The sequence below is a fragment of the Phodopus roborovskii genome, unplaced genomic scaffold (genome assembly GCF_943737965.1).
Source record: "Phodopus roborovskii unplaced genomic scaffold, PHOROB, whole genome shotgun sequence".
NCBI lineage: Eukaryota > Metazoa > Chordata > Mammalia > Rodentia > Cricetidae > Phodopus > Phodopus roborovskii.
In genome coordinates this window covers 30,129,423-30,154,057 of record NW_026126407.1, presented here as the reverse complement: position 1 = coordinate 30,154,057, position 24,635 = coordinate 30,129,423, and the positions used below count along the sequence as shown (strand labels likewise).

The 24,635-nt window shown below is 48.2% G+C and overlaps 2 protein-coding genes across 2 annotated transcripts in view; both read left to right on the top strand.

Moving 5' to 3' along the window:
* The window catches only part of Flt4 (fms related receptor tyrosine kinase 4), a 43,118-nt gene extending 31,783 nt beyond the window's left edge, over nucleotides 1-11,335 (top strand). Inside the window, exons 26-30 of the mRNA XM_051180834.1 lie at nucleotides 829-934; nucleotides 1,669-1,817; nucleotides 3,150-3,270; nucleotides 4,838-4,923; nucleotides 9,514-11,335. Coding sequence (XP_051036791.1) covers nucleotides 829-934; nucleotides 1,669-1,817; nucleotides 3,150-3,270; nucleotides 4,838-4,923; nucleotides 9,514-9,712 — 661 coding nt within the window. The 3' untranslated portion in view covers nucleotides 9,713-11,335. The remainder of the gene's footprint in view (nucleotides 1-828; nucleotides 935-1,668; nucleotides 1,818-3,149; nucleotides 3,271-4,837; nucleotides 4,924-9,513) is intronic.
* Nucleotides 11,336-21,821: 10,486 nt separating this feature from the next.
* Nucleotides 21,822-23,339, top strand: Scgb3a1 (secretoglobin family 3A member 1). Its single transcript, XM_051180842.1, has 3 exons — nucleotides 21,822-21,876; nucleotides 22,516-22,751; nucleotides 23,095-23,339. Exons 1-3 carry the CDS (start codon nucleotides 21,822-21,824, stop codon nucleotides 23,116-23,118), a joined length of 315 nt encoding a protein of 104 aa, XP_051036799.1. The 3' UTR covers nucleotides 23,119-23,339.
* The last annotated feature ends 1,296 nt before the right edge of the window (nucleotides 23,340-24,635 follow it).

Here is a 24,635-nt window from a genome sequence, read left to right as displayed (position 1 = left end):
GGTGGACACTGTCTCACTCCAACACTGCTCCATCCATTCATCCACTAACATGCTCCCCGCGATCTGGACCCCACTGCTGTGCCAGCCTCGGAGCCCATAGAGCAGGCCAGGTCCCTGCCCCTGAGTATACAGGAAGATGGTAGTCACATAATGAGATGGGACACAGACACCCTGGGAGCACCTGAGAAGCTCTAGAAAGTCAGGTGGTCAAGGGAAGAGAGGGCATTGAAGTGACACTTGAGGGACTGAAGACAGCTAGAGAATGATGGGGGACAGGCGGGAGGAACAGCCAGGACTAAATCTGAAGTGGGCACAGCAGAACAAGTATGATGGACAGGGTTTTAGTCCATTTTGTGTTTCTGTGCATACTGGACACAGGACAATTTATGGGGGAGGGGAAAGTTTGTTTAGCTCAACTTCATAAGTTCAAGAACAGACACCCTCCTCTGTATACTCAGCTCTGATGAAGGCCTTCTGTCTGCACCCCATGATAGCACATGTCATCATGCTGGGAACCCATGAAAGGAACACATAGTGAGACAGGAAACAAGGGATTTATATACAACGACCTCCTCTCAGGAGATTCCACCCTCAGGATCAGCATTAACCCAGTCATAAGCCCCCTTGACCTGTCCATGGACCCCATCTCTGACAGGTCCATCCCCTCAACCACTCTAGGGACCAAGCTTCCATCACATGAACCTTAGGGAACACACTGCCTAGCCAAACTGCCATAGTGATCCAGGAGATACAGGAGTGATGGGGTCAGCTGGTGGGAGGGTCATGGTGCACTCAGGCTGAAGGTAAACAGCCAGCTGCACCCCACAGACGCCACGTCATGCAGAGTTGCTGGTCTGGAGACCCTAAAGCGAGGCCTGCTTTCTCTGAGCTAGTGGAGATCCTGGGAGACCTGCTTCAGGGTGGAGGCTGGCAGGTGAGCTCCATCTTTGCCCTTGCTGCTGCAACCCACGGCCCAATCCTGGGTTCCTGCCTTGTCTGTCCTTCCAAGCCCCTCTAAGCACTGCTCACCTGTCAGCTACCAAGCAAGGGTCACACATGTCTGACTCCTGGCCCAAGAGCCTATCCACCCACTGCCCAGAGCCCCATCTCACTCAATATGAAGCTGGGCAAACACCACCAAAGTCTACTCTAGCTGCCACACAGATGGTCAAAGGTCATCTCTACCCACAAGGAGTCCCAGGCTAGCCCACGCAGAGCCTGCAAGGCAATGCTGTCATCAGACACGATGGCAGTAAATTCCTTTACCTTCCAGCACTGCTGAGAACAAAAGCACTGGACTTGTGTATCCTCCATGTCTCCCTTCCCAGAGGTTCTTCCTGAGGGTAACAACTTGGGGCTAATACTTCATGCTCAAGGACCTGAATTGAGGATGCTCAGCTGAGACCTTTCCTGTCCCACTTGCCAGGACCTGGTGGGGCAGTTAGAAGAGCTGAACAAGGCCAGGCCAGCAGGCATTTAGCACCCTCCATGCTTGGCCTGCTGTAAGCATTAAAGTGGGCCCACTAAATTCTCAGAGTACTCAATCACATACAACCCATCCTGACCTATCACCAGGGTCAGGACCACAGTGGTCCTGAGTGCAGCATTAAGACTGAAGGTGGGCATGTGGTAGCCTCTGACTCTGGAAGCTTCTCCCATTCCTTCCAGGAGGAGGAAGAGGAGCGCATGGCCCTGCACAGCTCTCAGAGCTCAGAGGAGGGTGGCTTCATGCAGACGTCCACCACAGCGCTGCATATCACCGAAGCTGACGCTGAGAGTAGCCCACCCAGTGTGCATTGCCACAGCCTGGCAGCCAGGTCAGTCTCCCTCTCCCCAGGGCTGGGCACAGGTCTAGTGGTGACAGCAGTTTGGAGATAGCATCTTTTATGAGTCCTGGGGAAAAGCAACTTACAGTGACTTGAGAGATCTCTTCCCATGAGTGTCTTAGCCCATTGTTGTAACAAAATACCTGGGGCTGAGAGCTTTACAAAGAAAAGAGGTCCATTCAGTTCACATCAATGGAGCTTCAAGAACATGGCTTCAGCATTCGCTTATCTCTGGGGAGAGTATTGTGGCAGGTGGCATTGTGACAGCAGAAGCACAGGAAGAAGAAAGTATATGGTGAGAACGGAAGCCAGAGGAAGCCAGAGGCCCTCACTACTCTTCTTACAATCAGTCTCTTGAGAACCAACCAGGGTCATTTGTCCATTCTGAGACTGATGTTCATATCCGCTAAGCCTCAGCTTAGTGTCCCCACCAGAAGGATGAAGTTTCTAGCACATGGACCTTGGTGGCACACTCCTACCATACCAGACCACAGCAATTGGCCTCCCGCAAATCTCTGCTTCTCTCTCCTTCACCCCATTTTCAAGGCAGTACCCATCCTTAGCGTTTTTCCTTAGGGGACACAAACTGAGTGGGCTGGGGTCAATCGCTGTTTCCCCTCCAGAGCATGTCCCCAGGACCACAGGCAAGGCCCTAAGAGCAGTGAAAACCACACACTCACTGCATTCAGGAGTGAAACAGCCTGTTTCTAGAATTCTGGATCCAGGGCTCTTACCCTTGGCAGTTTACACATCTAATATGTTAAACCATCCACATGCTCACCAGCATGACAGAGAGGCTGGAGCTCCAGGGCTCCTGTCCCGTGTGCATCTCCTGTCCCATGTGCTCAGGGCAGTGACATGCCTGGGACAGAACAGCTAACTGGTCCTTGCTGCTTTCACCAAGCCCTCAACACACTGTGCACACTGACACTTGTGCATATGCGGGCAGGCCAGTCAGTGGTTAATAGCAGGAAAATGGCCAGCCTTGTCCCAGTGGCCCATCCTGAGGAGAAGGTCATACCTGCCACTCTGGTCCATGCCCCACACCATGCTCAGACCGGGGATGGCTACCCACTCTCCTTCTACTGCAGCAGTGGTTTGTAGTTCTCTTATGCAGTGAAGGGAAGAAGCAAGGAGGGGCATACCGAGGTCAGCTGAGCTGTGTGATGGACACCAGTATGGGATCTGAGGACCAGTCCAGACCATGGACCCACCCATACTCTGCCCCCAGCTGGAAGGCCTTTCTAATCAGGAAGAGAAGCAGCCTGAGAGGTGGGGGAGGCTAGGATGAATTAATCAGAACCTTCTGTGTCCTCCCCACAGATATTACAATTGTGTGTCCTTTCCCGGGTGCCTGACCAGAGGGACTCAGACTCCAGGTTCCTCCAGGATGAAGACATTTGAAGAATTCCCCATGACCCCTACAACCTACAAAGCCTCCGTGGTAAGAGAAGGTGGAGGGAGGAGGGAAGCTAAGAGGTGGGGGACAGTCTCGGGTATTCCAACACAAGTAACAGAAAAGCAAGCAAAACTTCTAAAGTATTTCATTTAATTTGTATTGATGTATAAATTGTACAAATTAACAGATGTAATGATATCTCAAGACATGCATCTAGGATGCACCAGTAAAATCCAGCCTCCCTTTATTCACTTCCTCTCCCCTTTCCCAACCTCTACTAATGGCTGTTCTACTTCCAGGCAACTATTTTTTTAGCTTCCACATGACAGAGCATACCATAATCACCCTTCCATGTGGCTTATTTCACTTAATGTGGTATCCTCCCGTTCCATACATTCCCTTCAAAACAGTGTTTTGTTTTGTTTTTTTTTCTTCTCTGCAGCCGAATAAAACCCCATTGTGTGCATTCACCACATTTTCCTGTCCCATCCTCTGTTGCCGGCACCTAGGCTGGTAGTTATTCACCTACTGTGAGTCAGGCCATAAGACACAGGCTTGAGGTGTCTCCTTGGGAAAGCCCTTGAAAATATCACATTCCACGGAACACCCTAAGCTCCTTTGCATCTTAGTGGTCATGCCAAGCTATCCTCTCTCAGCAGCTGGTCATTCTCACACTTGGCCTTCCTGCCCATTTTACCCCAGCTGGGTAGAAACCATAGCTCTTAAGGAAAAAGATGGAGAGAGAGAGAGAGAACTTGGAGCCTGTGAGAGAGCTCAGTGGATAAGTTTACAAACTGAGTTCAATCCCTTCCCTTCCACATGGTGGAAGGGGTTGAGTCCAAGTTGTTCTCTGACCTCCAGCACACATGTGACATTCACATATATCCATATATATATATATATATATATATATATATATATATATGAATGTGTGTATGTGAAAGACCCCGTGGGTGGTGGTTGGCATCACCAACCCGGAGAGCTACGAGTGTCACTGAAAGAGGTTAGGATGTGTGTGGGGAACAGGAAGCTCGCAGGGGTCCTCAGGTCAGGTCACACATAGTGAAGCTCAGTGAAGCTTAGCAAGTGTGTCTGTGAGTGATGAGACTGGCTCCCCAGGCTAGAAAGAGCTCAGGTGGCCAGTGGCTTAGAATCAATGCTATAGCTTCAGATCTAAGTTCATCCAATAGGGGGCAGGGATCCTCGACTCAGTCAGTGAGTTGTGGCCCAAAGAGGGCGAGTGATAAGGCCATCAGGGCAGGACCCTTGGGCAGACCACAGATACCTAGATTTATGTCCCCCGCACTCAATGAAAACCTTCAGGAACTGGAATCTCAGATCCTATTGCCCTCCAGTCTGGTGTGTCCCATAGGCCAGACACAGTTCCTCCTCTCCAGACCATAGTTTCATCAGGCCATACTTTCTCCGTTTGTGCCAGAGATGTGGCCCTCTGCATATTCTGTTGGGCTGGAACCCATTCCCCTAACTCGGTCTCCATGGGTATAAGACCAGCAAGGCTCAGGTTCCTCAACACCTGGCCAGGCTGGGACTCAGCTGCCCTGCAGAAGAGCCTCACATGTGACCCACAGCTTGGCTGGTTCTCTCCCCACAGGATAACCAGACAGACAGTGGGATGGTGCTGGCCTCGGAGGAGTTTGAGCAGATAGAGAGCAGCCATAGACAAGAAGGCAGCTTCAGGTAAGGGCCTCCAGAAGTGGGCTCGCCATCCTCGGGAGGGCCCTGAGCGGGAGCCTGCTGATGCAGCCAGGGCCTGGCAGTGCTCTGGCTCTCAGAAGAGTTTGTGCCTTCCTATTTTTTCTGTGTGTTCAAAGTGAGCTTCTCCACCCAGTGCTCCACCCCTCCCCACCACCCACCATGCACCACCATGAATGATGACCGATGTGGAAATCCAAATCTCCACTCTTCCTTAAAAAATAGTTCCTTGAGGAGCTAGAATGGAGACACTCAGCTAATGCCTGTGATGCACCTGAGGGAGTGTGTGTGTGTGTGTGTGTGTGTATCTGTCTGTCTGTCTGTGTGTGTGTCTGTCTGTCTGTCTGTGTGTGTGTGTCTGTGTGTGTGTACCTGTCTCTGTGTGTGTGTGTGTATGTATGTATGTATGTATCTGTCTGTCTGTCTGTGTGTGTGTGTGTCTATGTGTGTGTCTGTGTGTGTGTGCCTGTATGTGTGTATGTATGTCTCTGTGTCTGTCTGTGTGTGTGTGTCTGTGTGTGTGTGTATGTATGTATGTATCTGTCTGTCTGTCTGTGTGTGTGTCTGTGTGTGTGTGTGTGTCTGTGTGTGTGTGCCTGTATGTGTGTATGTATGTCTCTGTGTGTATCTGTGTGTGTGTGTCTGTGTGTGTGTCTGTGTGTGTGTACCTGTCTGTCTCTGTGTTTGTCTGTGTGTGTCTGTGTCTGTCTGTGTGTGTGTGTGTGTCTGTGTGTGTGTACCTGTCTGTCTGTGTGTGTGTCTGTGTGTTTGTCTGTGTGTGTGTCTGTGTGTGTGTGCCTGTATGTGTGTATGTATGTCTCTGTGTGTGTCTGTGTATGTCTCTGTGTCTCTGTGTCTCTGTGTGTCTGTCTCTGTCTGTGTATCTGATGCACCTGAGGGAGTGTGTGTGTATGTGTGTGTGTGTCTGTGTGTCTGTGTATCTGTGTGTGTGTGTGTATCTGTGTGTGTGCGCGCGCGCGTGCGTGTTCTTGACATATCATGCTGAGCAGAACCAAGCCTAAGCCACAGTGGAAGGATTAGCTAGGGATTATCTCATGAAAGCAATGTGCCACACAGTCAGTAAACAATGGAGAAAGCTAAGCTTAACAGAGAAGAGCAAAGACCCTGGCACAAGTCTGAGGATCCAGAGGCAGCTATCTTGGAAAAGCGTTGCTTCTGATAGGGTGGTCAGCTGGAAGGGGTTGCTGTTTGGTGATGAAGAAAAGATAATGATGACCCTACAGAAGTAAGATAATGTCCATACTTCAGAGAAAGCTAGGGAGAGGAAGAGGCTAGAAGAGAAGGAGAAGGGGAAAGCATTTGTTCATTGCAGAAACCGCACCTCACCAGGACAGCAGCAGGGGGTGCTGCTGTTTGCACAGGTTTCCCTGGAAATGCATCATGATAAGCCATTGAAAGGAAGGTCAAATCATGGGGCAGGTGCTGATGAATGACAGGCTGTGGGTGGGCAGAGTCTACAGGGAGGAAGAGGGAGTTGACTTGCCCAGGTCCTTCCCTCCTCTTTTAACCCTTGGACCACACTCTTCCCTTGGGACATCAAATTCCAATTATATCATTTTTTTTTCAAGCAACCATTCAGGATGCAGACCCCCACACTCTGCAGAGGCATGCTCTTCCAGCCTATGTGTGGAAGGAGTTCTTGAACAATGTAGGTTCGGATTGGACAGCATGACTGCAGGAAAAGTGACAGGCTGGCTGTGGGTGCTGGTCTAAAGCAGGATGGGGGAGAGGCTTTGGAAAGGATGTGATTAAGGGGACCTGAGGTGACAGCAAAGATGTGTGCCTGAAATGACACTTTTGGATGAGGAAATCTAGGAAGCCGCCAGCATTAGTTTGCCTTCTGCTGCTGTGATGACAAGCCTGAGCCTGGGTGACAGTGAGCAAGAGCAGCTGACTCATGTCCTTCACGGCTGAGAAGTCTGAAAGTAAGGTGCCGGGGTCTTGGAGCATGACCTCGCAGCAATGGTTAGAACAGGGTGGAAAGGACTGTTTTTATGATATTAATTCATTACATGAACCTAATCACCTTGCCACATGGTTTCACTGAGGACTGACTCCCTAGCTGAGGAACTGTGGAGGATTTTTTTGAATTCATAACCCTTGCAAGGGGTAAACCTGCTACTTCTGATGTAGGAAATTCCAGCATGACTAATCACAAAACACACACACACACACACACACACACACACACACACACACACACATTCCATATGAAGTTACTGCAAAAACTAAAACAGGAACACAGTAGGATCTTCATTAAGAAATGAATGCTGAGGCCAGACAGACAGATAGCTCAGTGGTTAAGAGCTTTTTCTGCTCTTGCAGGGGACCCAGGTGTGGTTCCCAGCACCCACATGGTGGCTCACAGCCATCTGTAAATCTAGTACCAGAGAATCTGACACTCTCTTCTGGCCTCTATGGGCACTTCACATACACAGTATACACATACATACAGGAAAAACACTCATACACATTAAATAAAATAAAAAAATCTTAAAGGAGTAAATCAAACACAATATGTCAATGAGAATGAAATATGTAAAGAAGCAAACACTGCACCAAGAATCAGAAATTCTATAGCTCAGAATACAAATGGGTAACACAGGAAAGAAAGTGAGAGATAAAAATCCTCTTAAAGTACAGACCTAGGCACTCCAGGACAATATAAATGACCAGATGTGTAATGGAAAAGCTTTCAATCCCAGCACTCAGGAGGCAGAGGCAGAGGCAGGCGAATCTCCATGAGTTTGAGGCCAGCCTGGTCTACAGAGAGAGTTCCAGGAGATCCAAGCCCACACAGGAAAAACCCTACCTCAAAGAAAAAAAGAACCAATAAAATTAAACTAAACCACATAAAGAGATAAAAGAATCAGAAAAAAATAGGTGTAGAAGATGAGCAGACGTGTGGTATATGTAAAATTGGAGCCTCCTAAAGAAACTGTGGGCAGTGTGAATAAATTAATATGTCTTAAACTTGCAAGCCAAGAACAACTTTTCATTTTATATAAATGAAAGAAGACATGAATCTACATATTAGAAGTGTGCCTGGGGGCTGGAGAGATGGCTCAGGAGTGCAGCATCCTTACTGTTCTTCCAAAGGACCTGAGTTCTGTTCCTGGCACCCACGTCTGGCAGCTCATAACTTCTGTAACTCCAGGTCCAGCGACTCTGATGCTCGCTTCTGAACTCTGAAGGCATACACACACTTAGCACACATAAACGCACATATACATGCACTACACACAAATTTAAATTTTTAATTTAAAAATTAAGTGTACCTAAATAAGTTTACCTAGAAGAGTAAACTCTGAGGTATTTCCTATTAGAACAATGTGGTTTTAAAGATAAATATTCTGGGGCCAGGAGATGGCTTTAGTCAACACAAGGACAATAGGCCCAAAGACCTGAGTTCCACCCTCAAGACCCACATGGAAGGAGAGAACCACGGGCTGTCCTCTAATATCCGTGAGTGTGTGTGTGTGTGTGTCTGTCTGTCTATATGTCTCTTTCTCTCTCTCTCACACACACACACACACACATGCATACATACACACACTAAACAAATAAATGTAAAAAATAGAGACCAAGTTACTATGATGAAGAAAAGATATCAAGATTTCCTTTTACAGGAGTGCTGGGGATCCAAACCCTGGTCCTCATGCTTGCACAGCAAGCACTTATCTACTGAGCCCTTCCCCGGGCCCCAAAGCTAGGATTTCATCCCAAGAGTGACCCTTGGAGGTGGTGGCAGGAGGAAACCCCAATGTCTCTGAATACCTTCCAGGAGGGAAGTGGGAATTGATGTAGGGACATACGCCAGGGGAATTACCGCTGAGTAGACAGTGACGCTTACCCTGGAGTAGGGGTCTGGGGGTATACGGGTGACAGTGGAGGTAATTTTCAGTTAAAATAGAGGGCCTCTGTATGGACTGGATATGAAAACTGAGGACAATCAAGGTCCACGGGCCAGGTACTTGGCAGGAGCTAGAGAGAACACTGACACCCTTTGTTGAGATGGATAACGCAGCCGACAGCTATCTTGGGAGCCCACCGCTTCAGAGTGGGCCGTGAGCGGGAAGGCTGTGCTACACCTTAAGTGCTTTGTGGTGAGGTAAGACAAAAGTGGAGGGAAAATAAGAATCCTAAGGAAGCGAGTATCAAAATTTCAAAGAGGATATATATATCCTTTTTACCAAGGACCCTGAACCTCCCTATAGGTAGCAGCAGAGGGCGCTATTCTCTATACTGGTTTTCCTAAAACCCTTCAGAAGATGAACGCATCAGGCCCACCTGCCCAGGGCAAGTAGATTCACTTGGTCTAAAGAAGCAGGGTTGAGGGGGTGAAGTTGGCCATTTCCAAGAGTCTGCGTCCAGGTTTGCGGCAGCAAAGTTGCTCCTGTCACAACAGATCAGTCAGCTGTGTGGCTAATGTCAAATCTGTTTGCATCTCAGAGCCTCTGTGCATGCGTCATGCTCTGCTTGTGTCTGGTGATTCCAATCAGACCCAGGGTCTTCTCACTTTGCTTATTAAGACCATCCTCCTTGTCTTGGCAGCTGTAAAGGTCCTGGCCAGCACATGGATATTCCCAGAGGACACTCTGACCCCCAGGGGAGGCGTCGGCGACCCACCCAAGGGGCGCAAGGAGGCAAGGTGTTTTACAACAGCGAGTATGGGGAGGTTTCCCAGCCATGTAAAGAAGGCGACTGCTCCCCGTCTGCTGGCTCCCCCTTCTTCACAGACAGCAGCTACTAAGGAAACACTCGGCAAGGCCTCCTACCCCTTGCTGAAACCAAGCTCTGACAGCTGGGCAGGAAGGACACCCTCATCAGGGCAAGGCTGGAGGCCGGGGCTGGGAATTCATCTCTGGCTGCAGCCCTGGAGGAGTTTTCCATTCCCCTCCACAGCCTCCCTAGCCAGAAGGAGTCAAACTTGGACGGAAGGGCTCCCTTGCACTCTGTCTGCACTGTTCCTGTGCCCTTCATCTGGCAGTCATCCTCACCCTCACATTCAGTTGCCTGGTAATAGCGTTCACAGATGCTGGACCTCAAATAAGCACCCTGGCAGAGAGCCCTTCTCCAGCACCTACTCTTGTCACCCTAGTGGGTGACAGGTAAAGTTAGCCCACAGCCTCCATGTCCTTCCCAAACACAATCCCATCCACTTGAAGTCCCCCACTTCTGTCTTCCTGCCTCTTTCTCCTGGCCCTCTGGGGCTGAAGAAAGAGAGGTCTTTCTGCATCTGTCTCAAAGCCCGGAAGTGGGAATGGAGGAGGGGGGTCCTCTAAACACCTAACTAGCTCCTGGCAGCTGTTTGTATGCAACAACAAATCACGGTGAAGCAGCTCCTCCCCAGGTGTTGAGAAGATCCATTTTTTACCAAAAGATTAGGCACTGCTGTGAAGAATTTGCTCATCAGAGTCAGTGGGAAAGAAGCCCAAGGACAGCCCTTCTGAATCTCATTCCCCAACATCTGAAGGGTGGTCACAGCACACCAGCCACTAAAGCCCCAGGTCTCTCTCTTGAAGGCTCCCAGGCTCCGCATGCATGGCCTAGAACCTGAGAAACCAGCTGGTGTTCTGGTCCTTCCTTGCTTGGGAATTTCCTCGAGAGCCAGGATCTGTGGATTCTGTCAAGAGAAGGCTTCTGGGGCTGGTACAGAGGACATACGGCCTGGGGTCATTCATCCATCATTCTGTGTCCACAGGCTGCTTGGAAGCCCCTGCTTTCTGCTAACCCTATACTTATACCTGAAACTGACACCTGAATAAATTAAACCTTTGTCCTGAGAGACCGCTCCATGGAAGCTGGGGCCTTCCTGCCCAGAACCTCTCCAGCCCAGGTCACAATGCCCAACCATCACTATCAGAAGAAAGCTGCACAAAGATGAGTCCCATCAACCCCCCAGCCCCACCCCTCAACAAGAACGCTTGCAGGACAGGCGACCAGACAGCAAGCAGGGGCTTGCTCAGCAGACCCACCCCACTAAGTGTATTGTTCTTCTATGATACGTTGAATGCATGTATGACTCTAGTCCTCTTTGTTCCCTGTGGCCCTCCACCACCCCCATTCCTCCGCATCTAACCTGACTGTGGGACTGAGTCTCAAGCTCCCCTCGTAGAAGCAGAGAAACTGTTCTCGCGGAGGACCAAAGGCTGCAATGGGGGCGCAGAGCCCTCCTCAACCTCCCCCACGTGTGTATCACCTGTCTGTGTCACCTCTCCTGACTTGTAACTACACACATACAAAATGTACTGGGGAAGACAAGCATACTCTACCCTTTTAGGCAGTGTTCTCTGAAATGATCTAAGGTATTTAACGAAAGATAATAATAAATTTGATGCCAGTCTTTGAGGTATAATGAATGGATTATAAATAAGATCTCTGTCAAATTCTGGTCCTAACTGTACAGTCCAAGAAGACCTCTGGGCTCAAAGGAAACATGGCATGGTCCCCTTGACAAGGTTGTTGAGCCTTAATCCCATCCATCCCTAATTCAGCTCACATTCCTCGAACATGTCAGCAGAGGGCGCAGAGGAGGCGTCAGGGTGCCTGCTAAGCTTTCATCTGGTCTGTCTTCACCAGCTTGCTACACACATGTTCTCCTAATACCTACTTCATCTATAATGTAAAGTAGCACTTTCTTGCCATCTACCAAAGTCTCATGTAGTCCCCTGAGCACCAGCAGTGGCAGACACGGATGGCTCAGCTCCAGCCAAGTCCTCTGCAGCTGCTCTCTATGTCCTCTTCCGATCTCACTGGGGAAGCAGGTCCAGCACACTTCTGAGGCTGTCTCCAGGCCAGATGTCACAGGGGCCCAGGAGGGAAAGCCAGCTATGCCTGTCAGCTAGACCAGGCTGAGGTGGACTTAAACACCCAAGAACAGGCAAACAGCACAGTCGGATGGGCCCCTCGCCCAAGGGAACAGAAACGAGCCCAGCAAAGGCCAGAGACAAGGTCAATACCTTGGTGAGCCAGCTGCACATGCTGGGTCTGCACCATGATTCCTGTTGTACCCTGGTTTTCATCCTTCTGGTGGGAAAGGCCCCTCCCACAGAGGCACCTGCTGGTGGTAGGAGTGCTTTGTTTTGTCATGGCTTCTATAATAGATCTAAATCTGAACAGGAAAAAAACATCCACACTAAACACAAATATTTTTGACACTTATTGTAGCGTTATAATCAATTGCATTTGGTCACCGAATCGGAGACAGAAGCCTGTCCCCAGAACTAGATCGCCTCTCTCACTGGCCAGAAAGGCCAGGCAAGGCTGGACAGTGGGATTGTGCAAGGCTGAGAATGGAAGGCAAGTGACCATATGTGGCTCTTGGGAGCTGGGTGAGCCTGGGTGCTTCAGTGCCCATCAGTGTCCCACCAAGCTTTGCCATCTTGAGAGCTCTGGTTAAAACAGTGGTGGTGGAAATGACCACATCATAGAGGATGCTCCTGTCCCACCAAGTCATGTACGCTGGTAGGTAGGTCCCATCCCTCTTTCCCTTTTGTTACATCTTGACCCTAGCCTTCTGGAAGATGCCATCCACAGTCAACATAAATCTCTCCTTTTAGTTAATTCTCTCTAGACAAAACCATCCTAGAACCTACAGAGGTGTGTTTTACTGATGTTGTAGACATCATTCCAATCAAGTTGATAAGATTATCCATCACATACACACTCATCTCTGTAGACATCAGCAATGGGCTGAACCATTGTGACCCCCTCAAGACCCTTATTTTAAGAGAGACAGAGCCTTTGGGAAGGAATCAGGCCAAAATGTGGAGCCCTAGGGAATGTTTTTTCCCCCCATTAGAAGCCAAGTGTCTTAGTTCCTTTTGCTGTGGGAAGACACCATAAGAAGCATTTAATTCCAGCTCACAGTTCCAGAATGTTAGAACCCAGGACCATCATGGTAAGGAGCATGGCTGCAGGTAGGCAGACATGACACTAGAGTAGCAGCTGAGAGCTTACATCTGATTTACAAATATGAGGCAGAGAGACCGAGACAGAAAACCAGAAATTGCATGGACCTTTGAATCCTCAAAGACTCTCCCCAGTGATACACCTCCTCCAACCAAGCCACACTTCCTAATCCCTCCCAAACAGTTGCACTGATTCGAATTTTGAGCCTACTACACCAAGGAATGAAGAGATAGGTCAATCAATAAATGGCTTGCCTTGCAAGCTCAGGGGCCAAGTTAAATCTCCAGAACCCATTGTGAAGATGTCAGGTGAAGCTGCATGCATTTATAATCTGAGCCCTGGGAGACAGGCAGACAGTCTCTGTGGATTGCTAACCAACCAGCCTAGCATACTTGACAAGCCCTAGACCAGGAAAGACCCTGTCTCAAAAATCAAGGTGGATGACACCTGAAGAACAGCATTCAAGGGTGACTTCTTACATCTACACACACACACACACACACACACACACACACACACACACACACACCATGCCACAGAGTTCCTTCACCCTCTTCCCATCATATGAAGACACATCCACAAATCAAAAAGGAGCCCTCACCAGATGCATACTCATTCCTGTTTCTTGATCTTGGACCTTTCAGCCTCCAGAACTGCAAACAATGAATGAGTGTTGTGTTTAAGCCAAGTCCATGGTCATGTGTTACAGCAAACCCAAATGAGTCACTACCCTCCTGCATCAGAGTAAATGGGATTCTCTTCTCCCCCACAACAACCCTCCAAGTGATCACAGAGAGACCTCTGGAGGCTGCAGCCACTGAGAGCAACAGAGGGTCTTGCAGGGAGGGGCAGGAAGCCTGGGTTAGAAGCTTGGGGGTGAAACTGATATTAAAAGAAGGACCTGTAGCCCTCCTGTTACACAAAACCAGGAGCCCTGCAGTCACTGGCTCTAACCTAGAAAAATTTAGAGTTGAGTGACTGCTGCCACCAAAGTGGGGGGGGGGGCAACTTACTTCCTGTCCTCGACCAAAATATCTCCACCACCTTGCCACTGGTCACAGGTACAGAAGGATGCAGAACACTCTACTTTCCAGTTAGAGCTGGATGAGTTTTCTAAAAGCCAGACAGACCCTCTGCAAATGAGGGGACAGGTAGCTAGGTAGATGTGGCTCCTGGGATCCTGTCTGGCTGCTGAGGCATGGTTGGAAGCCTCCTGAGAGCCTCTTGTGTGTACTCGCACACCTGGGCATAGGATATAGCAGCTTTGGGCTTGGGGACCACTGGAACTTGCACATTCTACCCCTTCTATCTGTGTCCAATAAGATATGAGAGTAACCAAAGAGCTGCTACTGAGCTATTACATTCTAGCTCTTATATCATTCTCACTTTGGGACAGCAGTCACTCCATCTTGGGTGTGAGCAGGACATTGGGCTAGGGTTTGGGATGGGATTTCCCCAGCTACCTAATGCACTAGTTCATATGGCTGTAGGTCCTAGCGTGTGGAGGCAGCAGAGGGCACTAGCTGATGGGGCCCCTTCCTGCCCTATGAGGGTACTGGGCATGAGGCAAGCTTAGCCCTGATGCAGACCCTGTTCAGAGAACCTCAGGCAACTCACTGATGTTTGCTGTGCTTTCATGTACATAGTAAGGTAAGCACACTTGCTCCTCACCACTCCCCATGCCAGTTAAGGAGCCACTGTGAGCCCTACCTCCATCCCATGAACTTAGTAGACTTCATCCTAGCTCACTGTGAGCTCTACATTCAGTCCAGGAACTCAGTAGGACTTCATCCTAGCCCACGCAAAAATAATACACAGCCCTTCAGAGCAGTGAGAGCCACTGACACCTCCAGGGAGGGCCCTGAAGACAGAAGGAGGTCTTGTTTTCCTGAGTTCAAATCACTGCCTCTTGTTTGGCATCTCCTGGCTGTTGACTTGTCACCCCAGGAAGGACAAACTGAAAAGCAGGGACAAAGAGCTGAGAAATGCAAGGTCCTGTTGCCATCAGCTGAGCTTGGATCAGTGGCAGATCCTTCCTTGGAATTTCAGTCACTGCTTATTGCATGTGGGTCAGTATTTCTGCCACCTTCAACAATGCCCTGAGCCCTCCCAGTGAGAACCATGCTGACAGTATCGTCCCACCCTCTCCACTATGTAGGGGGCCTTGGGAAAGGAAGAAGAAAATTGAAGTGCTTGAAAGAGCCAGATCAATATTGACCAAAGTGAAGGCATCGGTCCAAGTGCCAACAAGACACATTACAGACAAGGCTGTGAACCCCACGGCCCAAGTGGCTGAACTATGAGGAAGGAGGAAGGAGGCCAATGAGGAGGGCACGCTGGCAGAGATTCATGAGTGGCCCTCAAGGAGGGCACAGCACATCTATATACCTGGTGGTGAGCCAGGGATTCCCACTAGTGGTCCCAGCCATACCAGATAGATTCTGGGATCTTCCTCAAGCTGCCTTTACCTGGTGTTAAACAGAGTCCAGGGCTCTGCTGTGGTGGCCTCATCTTAGCTGCCAGGACATCCTGGATGTGCCCACCTGGCCTTGTGATTATTCAAACAAGAAAAAGATAGAAGGATCCAACCCTTGGCCATACAACTACCACGACCCAGGATGATGACATCCCTGAAGGGAACCTGGGATCAGACATCTACATAGACTTAAGAAGGGGCCCAAGACCTTGGGAAGAGGCTACACACTGGCTCACCTCAGAGGCTGTCCATCCTCCTTCTGATGGGAAAAGAATGGAGAAGGAATAAAGAGAAACTCAACACAGCCCATTTGTAAGCTTCAGTTTTACACAGCGATGGGAGTGATTTCTATAAGACCAATCTTACAGTGCATAATAATCACAAAACAGAGGTCTCACCTAACTAGTCCACAGCAAGGTAACATGGCAATGAGTCGTGGTAAAAAGTAAAAAGGTCATCATGGAAGTCTCACACACACCCCCAGACAACTCCCATGATGAGTAATGATCAAGATGCCTGGCCTAAAGGTCAAAGAAGCTGTTCTACCATACTCTTGAGAGATGGAATTGGGTCTATTGTTTGGCTAATAATGTACTAAGCTTGGGTATCAGAGATGCCTCCAGAGTGGCAAGATTTAGTGACTAGCAAAAAAGTGACTAGCAAAAAAGGAAAGTAGAAAAAATAAGAAGAGACCTTCTTCTCAGGGAGCTGCTTTGCTGGCAGTCTCAGCCCACATCTAAGCTCCATTTCTGCATGCCCATGGCAGCCACACTTTGGGCCCAGGTGTGTACACGAGAATGGTTGCACACTATGCATGGACCAAGCATGGACCAAGCAGACCCTGGAGCCAGATTGGGCATTGGGTTGGGCCTGGGATAGGAATCTGAGCATGGAGGAAAGAATGCTTGGGCCTAGGGGATTTTCAGACATGGGGACTGTTGATAGACCTTGAAGGAGAAGAAAAGCCTCTGCCTCTGTTGTTGTCACAGGCTCAGTCCCTGAAACCTGCTGTCTTCGTTTCCTGGGGCACAGCACTGAGCACCCTGCCTGGACAACCTCTCCTTGATGCTTCTTGAAGCCAGGAACCAGGATGAAGGCCCCATCTGCTGGAGCACCCCATTGGCTGAGCACCCAGCTTTGAGGTCTTCAAGGTCCTTCCACAGATCCAAAGTGGATATTTGGCTCATTGAAGGCTCAGAGCCTTCAAAGTCACTGTTTACATCTAGCACTTCCTGAATTCCCAGAGGATAGGCAAGGCATGAATGTTTGTTTTGGCCCATAGGATGTCCTGCAAACATGTCCTGGGACAAGCTGACCCTGTTATCTGAAGAAGTGCCAAGCACTTCCTCAGTATCATAGCCAGCACTCTGCCACCAGGGGACAGGAATACAGGAACTGGGTGGAGAAGGGCCAGAGTGGATAGTGACCACCCTGTTCATCGCCCTCCCTGTCCCCACGCCAGGTAGGCTTTAATACCCACTGGAGACACTCTACTGGCCTGTGAGAAAACAACACAGATGTTGAAGGACAAGGTACACGGTAAAACGAATCGCCAAATCTTTTGAATGCCAGGGTTGGCAATACAGCTAAGTTCATTATTTTGAGACAAGGCAATCCTCCTGGATTATCTGGGTCAGTCCTAAGTGTAATCACATGTAGTCATAATAGAGTGGCAAAGAGATATCTCTCTCTCTCTCTCTCTCTCTCTCTCTCTCTCTCTCACACACACACACACACACACACACAATCTGATGGCAGAGGCAGACATTAGAAGGATGTAGCCAGAGCCAAGGAATGCCAGGAGCTAGGAGAAGCTAGGAATGGATCTTCCCATAGAGCCCCTGAGGGAATGCAGTCCTGAAAACACTTGGCTTTCACCCCCGTGAGACTCGACTTCTGGCCTCCAGAAAAGTGAGCAAGTAACTGTGTACTATCTTCAGCCACCGGAAGGTGTTGACAGCAGCCTCCATATAATTCAGAGGCACTTCATCTGGCCACATGATGCAGGCAGATCTCAACTATCCCCATGGGCTAGTGCTGAGGGTAGTTGCAAGGGCAGTTCTAAAAGCCAGTGGTAGGTGAAGGATTGGGCCTGATTGGGCTAAGTCCTGGCTTTGATGATTGCAACTGGAGAAAGTGTGTAGGAGGGGGCTATAATGGCAGACATACTGTGAGGATGTATTTGGCTGGTCATGTGAAGAAGGCCTGTGGTCACACTGAAGGCTCATGGGAAGTCAGGAAGAGATCACTCAACCTATTGAATCAGGAAAGTGGAAGGAGTTTGAGGGGGCTGGGAAGTTACTGGTTTTGCTTTGTTTTGTTTTGTTTTTTGTCATTTTTCAGCATTGGAGCTCTGATCCAGGGCCTTCCTCTTGTGAGGCCAGTAAGCTACCGTTCAGCCCCAGGAAGGTTTGGTTTGTTTTGTTTTGTTCCGTTCTGTTTTGTTTTGTTTTACACGAGGTACTATTATGAAGCCCAAGCATGCAACACCACATCCTGCTGGAAGGCTGTTTTAAAGATAAAGAATGCCAGGAAGGGTGTGCAGGGAGGCCATTGGACTGACACCAGGAGTCCACAAGCCTTTGGAGCCTTAAGGATGGCAGGCCTACACCTCCTCTTGGCCTCTTAGGTCATTCAGGGCTTTGCCTGAACTTGATTCTAAGCCAGCATAGTGAAAAGGTGAGCCAAGTTCACTCTGATCACTTGGACCACTGGGATCCTGCCGGAAGAGAATGCAGAGTGCCAATGAGAATATATGTGCACCGATTGTGGAAATGCAAAATGGAACAGCTACTGTGGAAAAGATTGGTGATTTTTCAAAACTGACAATCGGGATGATCCAACGACCCCACTCCTACCTACAGCAGCCCCTGCTTACCTGGAATCATGATCCATCATGTTATAGCAGGATCTAGAGCTACCTAGGGACAAGGACAGGATGGTGATTTTCAAGGACCAAGAAGAAGAGAGGAAGAGGAGGCACAGGTTTCAGCTTTGTAAGATGAAGGGTTCTAGAGAGAGGTGGGGACTGTGGTTGGAGTCATGCCTTCAAAAGTCATGTAAGGGCATTCACAGATATCTATGTGATGTGAATTAGATCCGTGGTAGTTTTTAAACTTAATTTTTAGATTAGCACCCAGAGTAATTATACATATGGCATCTTTATACATATGTGCTACCTCACACCCGTCCTTTCCCCCTCCAGCTGTTTGCTTTCACCCCATTATGTTTCCCTTTGCTTTATTACCTGTAATCTATTACACTCTGCTCACCTCTCAAGATATCCATTTTCTAGTTTACTGACAACCACAGCCACCCTTCCCCAATACACACACACACACACACCACACACCACACACCACACACACACACACCACACACCACACACCACACACCGGGACACAGATTTACAGCTAGGATCTGCATATGAGAGTAAACGTGAAGTTTTTTTTTTTTTCTATATGCTTATTTCACTTAACACAGTGATTTCTAGCTGCATCCAGTTCCTGAAACATGATTTCACCTCTCTCTGTGGCTGCACAAAATTAGGAAGGATCTTTTACTTTTCCTTTAACTCTTCTCTTTTTCAATTTTATTCCTGTTTACAATTTTGCTTCTTCCTTATTTTCTTCCCCCCCTAACATTTTTCTTCATTAGTAACAACTTTGTATCACTTTAATTTTTCATTTATTATACATTTTGTTGCCTTTCTTTAATATTAGCAGTGGAAAAGTAGTTTTTTAACTTTGAAAGTATATCACTTTATATGATTTTTAAATAATTTTTACTTGTATCTTTGTGTGCATTGGTGTCTCGCCTACATGTAGGTCTGTGTCAGATCTTGGAGTTACAGACAGTTGTGAGCTGCCATGTGAGTGCTGGGAATTGAACCAGGGTCTTCTGGAAGAGCAGCCAGTGCTCTTAACCAATGAGCCATCTCTCCAGCCCTTTGATTTGTTTTTAATGGGTTGTTGTTGCCACTTCTTCCTCTTTGGACAGTACTGGGGACGGAGTTCTCCAGGAAGCTAGTCACTGAGACCTCCACTAAAAAGTGGACATTATCCACCCCAACATATGCACAAATCTCAGCACAGAAACACAAGAAACTGGTGTGGGGGCTAACATGTCTCTCCCAAAAATTCATTGCTTTCTGGTAACTAAGAATCAAAAGATACCAAAGCGGATGAAATGTTGGACAAAGAATGAACTCAGAATATTTTTAAGTGATCCATGTATTAAAAAAAAAAAACAAGTGATTATGACTATGATTAGTCTAGGGAATTAAGGAGGACAATACAGTATATGAAAGATGTTGTTCTCAACCTTCCTAATGCTGTGACTCTTTAGTATAGTTCTCTTGTTGTGGTGACCCCTAACCATAAAATTATTTTCATTGTTACTTCATAACTGTAATGTTGTTGTGAATTGTAATGTAAATATCCGATATGCAGGATATCTTGTATTCGATCTCTGTGAAGGGTCATTCAACCCTCAAAGGGGCCACGACCCACAGGTTGAGAACCACTGTATTAGATTAACTAGATCTAACAGATATTACAGAATATTCCATCTAGCATCAGGAACATACATGTTGCATTTTTTTTTTTCAGCTCCTGAAACGTTTTCCAAAATAGGTCTTTTACACTCTAAGGCAAGTCCTAACAAATACAAAATAATTTAAATAATCTCTTGCATCTGATCAGATAGATCATAATGGACTAAAATCAGAAACCAACAGCAAGAGACATAACAAAAAATATACACACAGACTAAGTAATGTGCTTTTTCATGTTTTGCTTGTTTTGCTTTGCATGTTTTCTCTCATACATGGAATCCAGAATTACAACACACAGAGCTGGAAGCAGAAGAGGCAATAGTAGGGTAGCAAGGGGGCTGGGCAGAGGAGGGAGGGCATGGAGGAGCATTGGAAGAGTTTTGGCCAATGCATTATTATACATGCTACATGGAAATGTCACATTGAAACCCACCAATATGACAACCTGTATTTAGAATTATAAATTTAAAGATTAAAAAAGAAGAAAGGAAGGCAGGTTCACCTGACAAAAATCCTAAAAGAGTTGAGAATTGTTACTCATGGAATTCTCTGTGTAATTTTCTCAGACTATAATTATCAGAGCAAGTGAAGCCGTGGTTAAGGTAGACACTGCTGCCAAGCCAGTTGGGCTTGGCTTTTCAGGAAGGTGGCTGGTCAGAACAGTGTCTGTTTCCCAGATGTGTCCCTCTGAGGAAGAGGTTCAGGGTATTCCGGGGGTGGCAGTGGGACCTACTATCACAGTAACACAGATGCTCTTGACTGTCTCGCAAGCATTCCTCCCAGGAAACCCACCAAAAGGAGGTGCAACCTCACAAGTTCAAGACTCGCTTCCCACTGCAATTCCATCTACGATGACTAATAAAAGCTTCCTGGATTAAACAGCAAGGAAAGATGTAAGGCATGAGCAGGGCCAACCTGAGTGTGGCCCGTGTCAAGGAGCCATGGGCTGAAAACAGGTGGGATTTGCCCACCGTGGGTCGTCACATCAGCTCAGAGGGCAGCTGGAGACGCTTCCTCTCCAGCTACGAAGGCCAAGGCATGCCTCATCAGCTGTGGTAGAGGCATTTGAAAATCCTGGAAGTCAGATCTCACTGTTAATGAGCCTACTGGAGGGCTATCAATGCTTTGTTCTCTGCTACACTTCTGCAGGCAGCAGAGAAGAAGGGGCTTTTAGAGAAACTCTAAATACACCAAGCTCATCTGCCGCCTTTGGGAGTGATTTCAAAGACAGAGAAATGTCCCAGCAGTCCCCCCACCCCCCGCTTATTTTCACATTATCAGCTACCTGTGGCCCAACTAATCAAGAGTAAGGAATGGTCACCCTGCCAGGCTACAGGGCTTTGCTTTCTGCCTCAAACACTCCCAGACCAGCAGGAGCTGGGAACATAGCCACTGTGACATTTCCATAGTCTGGAACTGGGGGGCCAATAAGTCATTGAAAGATCTGGGGTCCTGGGGACCTGCTGATTCACACTGTGCTCTTCAGGCTTCCAGCCCCAGAGCCTGCATAATGGTTCAGCCCTCTCACACCTATGGGGAGCCCGTTCCCATCAAGCATGGGCCCCAGACCTGGGCTGTGATGACGCTGAGGTGGAGTCAGACCACAGTATCTAGGTGTAGGCCTGGGTGGGTTCTATGGGAGACAAAGCACATCCCTAGTTCCTGCTCTCAGGAAAAAAGGCCCAGCACTTGAGTTCAGGAGACACTGCCAAGAGGAAATCCCCAGGACAGAGGTGGGATGTGCAGTCCTCCTAGGGTCTACTGCCCAGAGGAGGAAGTTGGCTGAAGTTCTGCCTATTAGTTGAGCAAACAAGACATTTCTCAGGAGGGTGAGGTTCCACCGATGGATATATGAGACCCTCAGGGTCAGGCTCCAGGAAGAGTGTCTTAGGAGCATCTTCTGGGTTTCATTCCGCCATGAAGCTTACCGCCACCTTCTTAGTGTTCTGTATGGCTCTGCTTAGTGACTCTGGTGAGTTCCCCTGGGCCTTGGCATCCCCAATGGAGGACCTGCTATCACTATCTGCTCTTTCCTGATTCCTACTCTAGCTGCCTTTGGCCCTATAGCCTCCCACTCTTGTGCACTAGGCTGCTGAAAGTAGTTTTTCTAACAGAAATGCCTCCAGAGGAAGCCAGATACTCCTCCACTTGCCCCTTCAAGGGTTCCCTCTCTCTCCTGTGGTCTTCAAAGCCTTATGCTGTCAAGCCCACCTGAGCTTTCCAGCTGCCTCTCACATGCCTACTCAACCTTTGGCTTCTTCTCTTCACTCACCAGCCTGATGACTGAGTCAAAGGCCAGCCCTGGCTTGAGAATGCCCATCCCATCTGTTCTAAACCTGATTAATGTCCCCTTATTCATCATGGCACAGTAAGAATGGACCCAACTCTGAAACCCTACCCATCTCCTATGACTCTCTCTGTAGCCTTCTCCTCCTTGGGTCCTCTACAAGGCCACCTCTTATCACTTCTGTTGGTGTCTTCTTGGACATATAGCAGTCACCAATCAGGAAGTAGGTGGGTGGCTATGAAGTCTGCCTTGGGTACCGTTCCCTGGAGGAGTTAGGTCTTCAGGATCCTTGAAAAGCCCTAGGTTCTCTGTTTGTGTTTGCAGGTACTGCTTTCTTCGTAAATTCAGCGGCCAAATCTGTAGCAGAACCCGTGGCTGACCTTGCCCCAGCTGCAGAGGCTGTGGCCGGGGCTGTACCTAGTCTACCATTAAGCCGCTTTAGCATCCTGAGGCTCATCCTGGCCAGCCTGGGCATTCCAGTGGATCCCCTCATAGAAGGTTCCAGGAAGTGTGTCACTGAGCTGGGCCCTGAAGCTGTAGGGGCTGTGAAGACACTACTGGTAATATGGGCATCTTCCCTGCATGGCTCTCCCTCCCTGTGTGGGTAGCCCTCCCCAGTCACCTTCATAATTGTATAGGAGGTAACCCAGGGAGCTTCAGGGAACCCTCGCTTCCTGTTCTGCTCCAGCAAGCCATATCCTAACCAACCTGTGAAGAGCCCAAGGAGTTTATTGGGGTACACCTTTCATAAGTGGCTGCCAGTAGGCCATGATACTTGTCCTAGGGCCCCCTCCACAGAACCAGCAGCCATGCCTGTCTTGAGTACCTCAGGTGCCCAGGTCCTCTCCTCAGCAATCCTTGGTAGCAGTAAGGGCACTCTCAAGCTTGGCTTTTCTTTCCCAGGGGACCCTGACAGCATTTGGTTGAGGTGAATCTGGAATGACTCTGCCTGACAAGATGTACTCCTTGGTGAGAGATGGAAACCCTAGAGCTTGCAACTTTCCTCTACCTTAATAAACATGGCTAGAACAGCTTTGCAGTTGACGTCTTCTTGCTTCAAAGTCAATCCCTATAGGAAGTCAAAAGCATCGTGTGTGTGTGTGTGTCAGAGAGAGAGAGAGAGAGAGAGAGAGAGAGAGAGAGAGAGAGAGAGAGAGAGAGAGAGAGAGAATGTTTTTGCCTTCTGTGGTTTCTGGTGTCTTTGCTCAGATATCTTAATTCCTTCCATTCTCTGTTCTACCAAAGAGAACCATGATGGTCTGACCCTAACGTCCATGGAAAGGCCCCATAGAATTCGGACACTGATACCCACATCAAGGGAAGTGCATCAGTAAACTTCATTAAAAACTGCATTATGCTTTCTGGGAAGGGCTTCACTCATTTGACTACCTACAAATTGAAGCTACTTGGATTTTTTTTTTTTTTTTAACACTAAAACATAGGGCTTGGATTTTTCCATTCCTATTATGATAAGAATAATCAGGAATTTAAACTTTCCAATTTTTTTGGGGGGGGGGTGCACTCACAAAATAGAGGGAAAAGCCATCTGGACTCAGATGAGGTTTGAATCTCATTTTCAATACCTTGTCCCTACGACTATCAAGGGGTATGGATCTTTGTGGAAGACAATGGTCTGAATAATTACCAATGGTAACAAAACGAATTGGTTTTCCTCTCTGGTGAAAGGGGTGGGGACACCCTGACATGTCCCTGCATTACAATAACGTGTCCAGACTCTGTAGATTGTCTGATAACTATGCCCTGAGTTACATGGGAATACTGTACACCCAGAAGCTCACTAGAACTGAGAGTGGGCAGGCGTGTGCCAGATAAAAGAGCCATTCTGAGCCAGATCTGCTACCCTCCTTAACTTGTGGGTTCTCCTCTGGGATGAGAGAGAGAAATGCTTACAGGACCTTAAGACTAAAAGCCCAAGATCAGCTCCTGCAAATCCCTGGGGAAATTAGACCAGCACAATCCTAGTCCTCAAATCTGTTATTTGAGAAGTGTGGAGAGTGCAAAGGGGTGAGCTATATTGAATGCAACATGTCACCCAGTTTCCCCTTCAAGAGGTCCTTTCCATAGCTCTTGAGTGTTGGCACTGACAGCACCTAGCTTAATTGCTTTCTGAGAACTGCCCTCAAAGAACTGCAAGGTCACTATCTGATCCAGAGGAAGTCTGCATTCTGGTTGATGTGGGATCTACTTATTTCTGTGTTGCCAGCTTTTTGGTGTAGGTCATAAAGACCTGAAGCCTTGGCTTCGAGAGGGAACAAACCTGAAGGGTCTTCACAGGACCAGGGTCTTCCTCGTGGAATCCTCTGAGGACTTCATGATTCTGTTATCTCACAGCTTCCCCTTCACCCAATATTAATTCCTTCATTTTCTCCATACCACCACAGAATTTTTAATAACATGTTCTGGAGAATGGCTCCCCATTCACA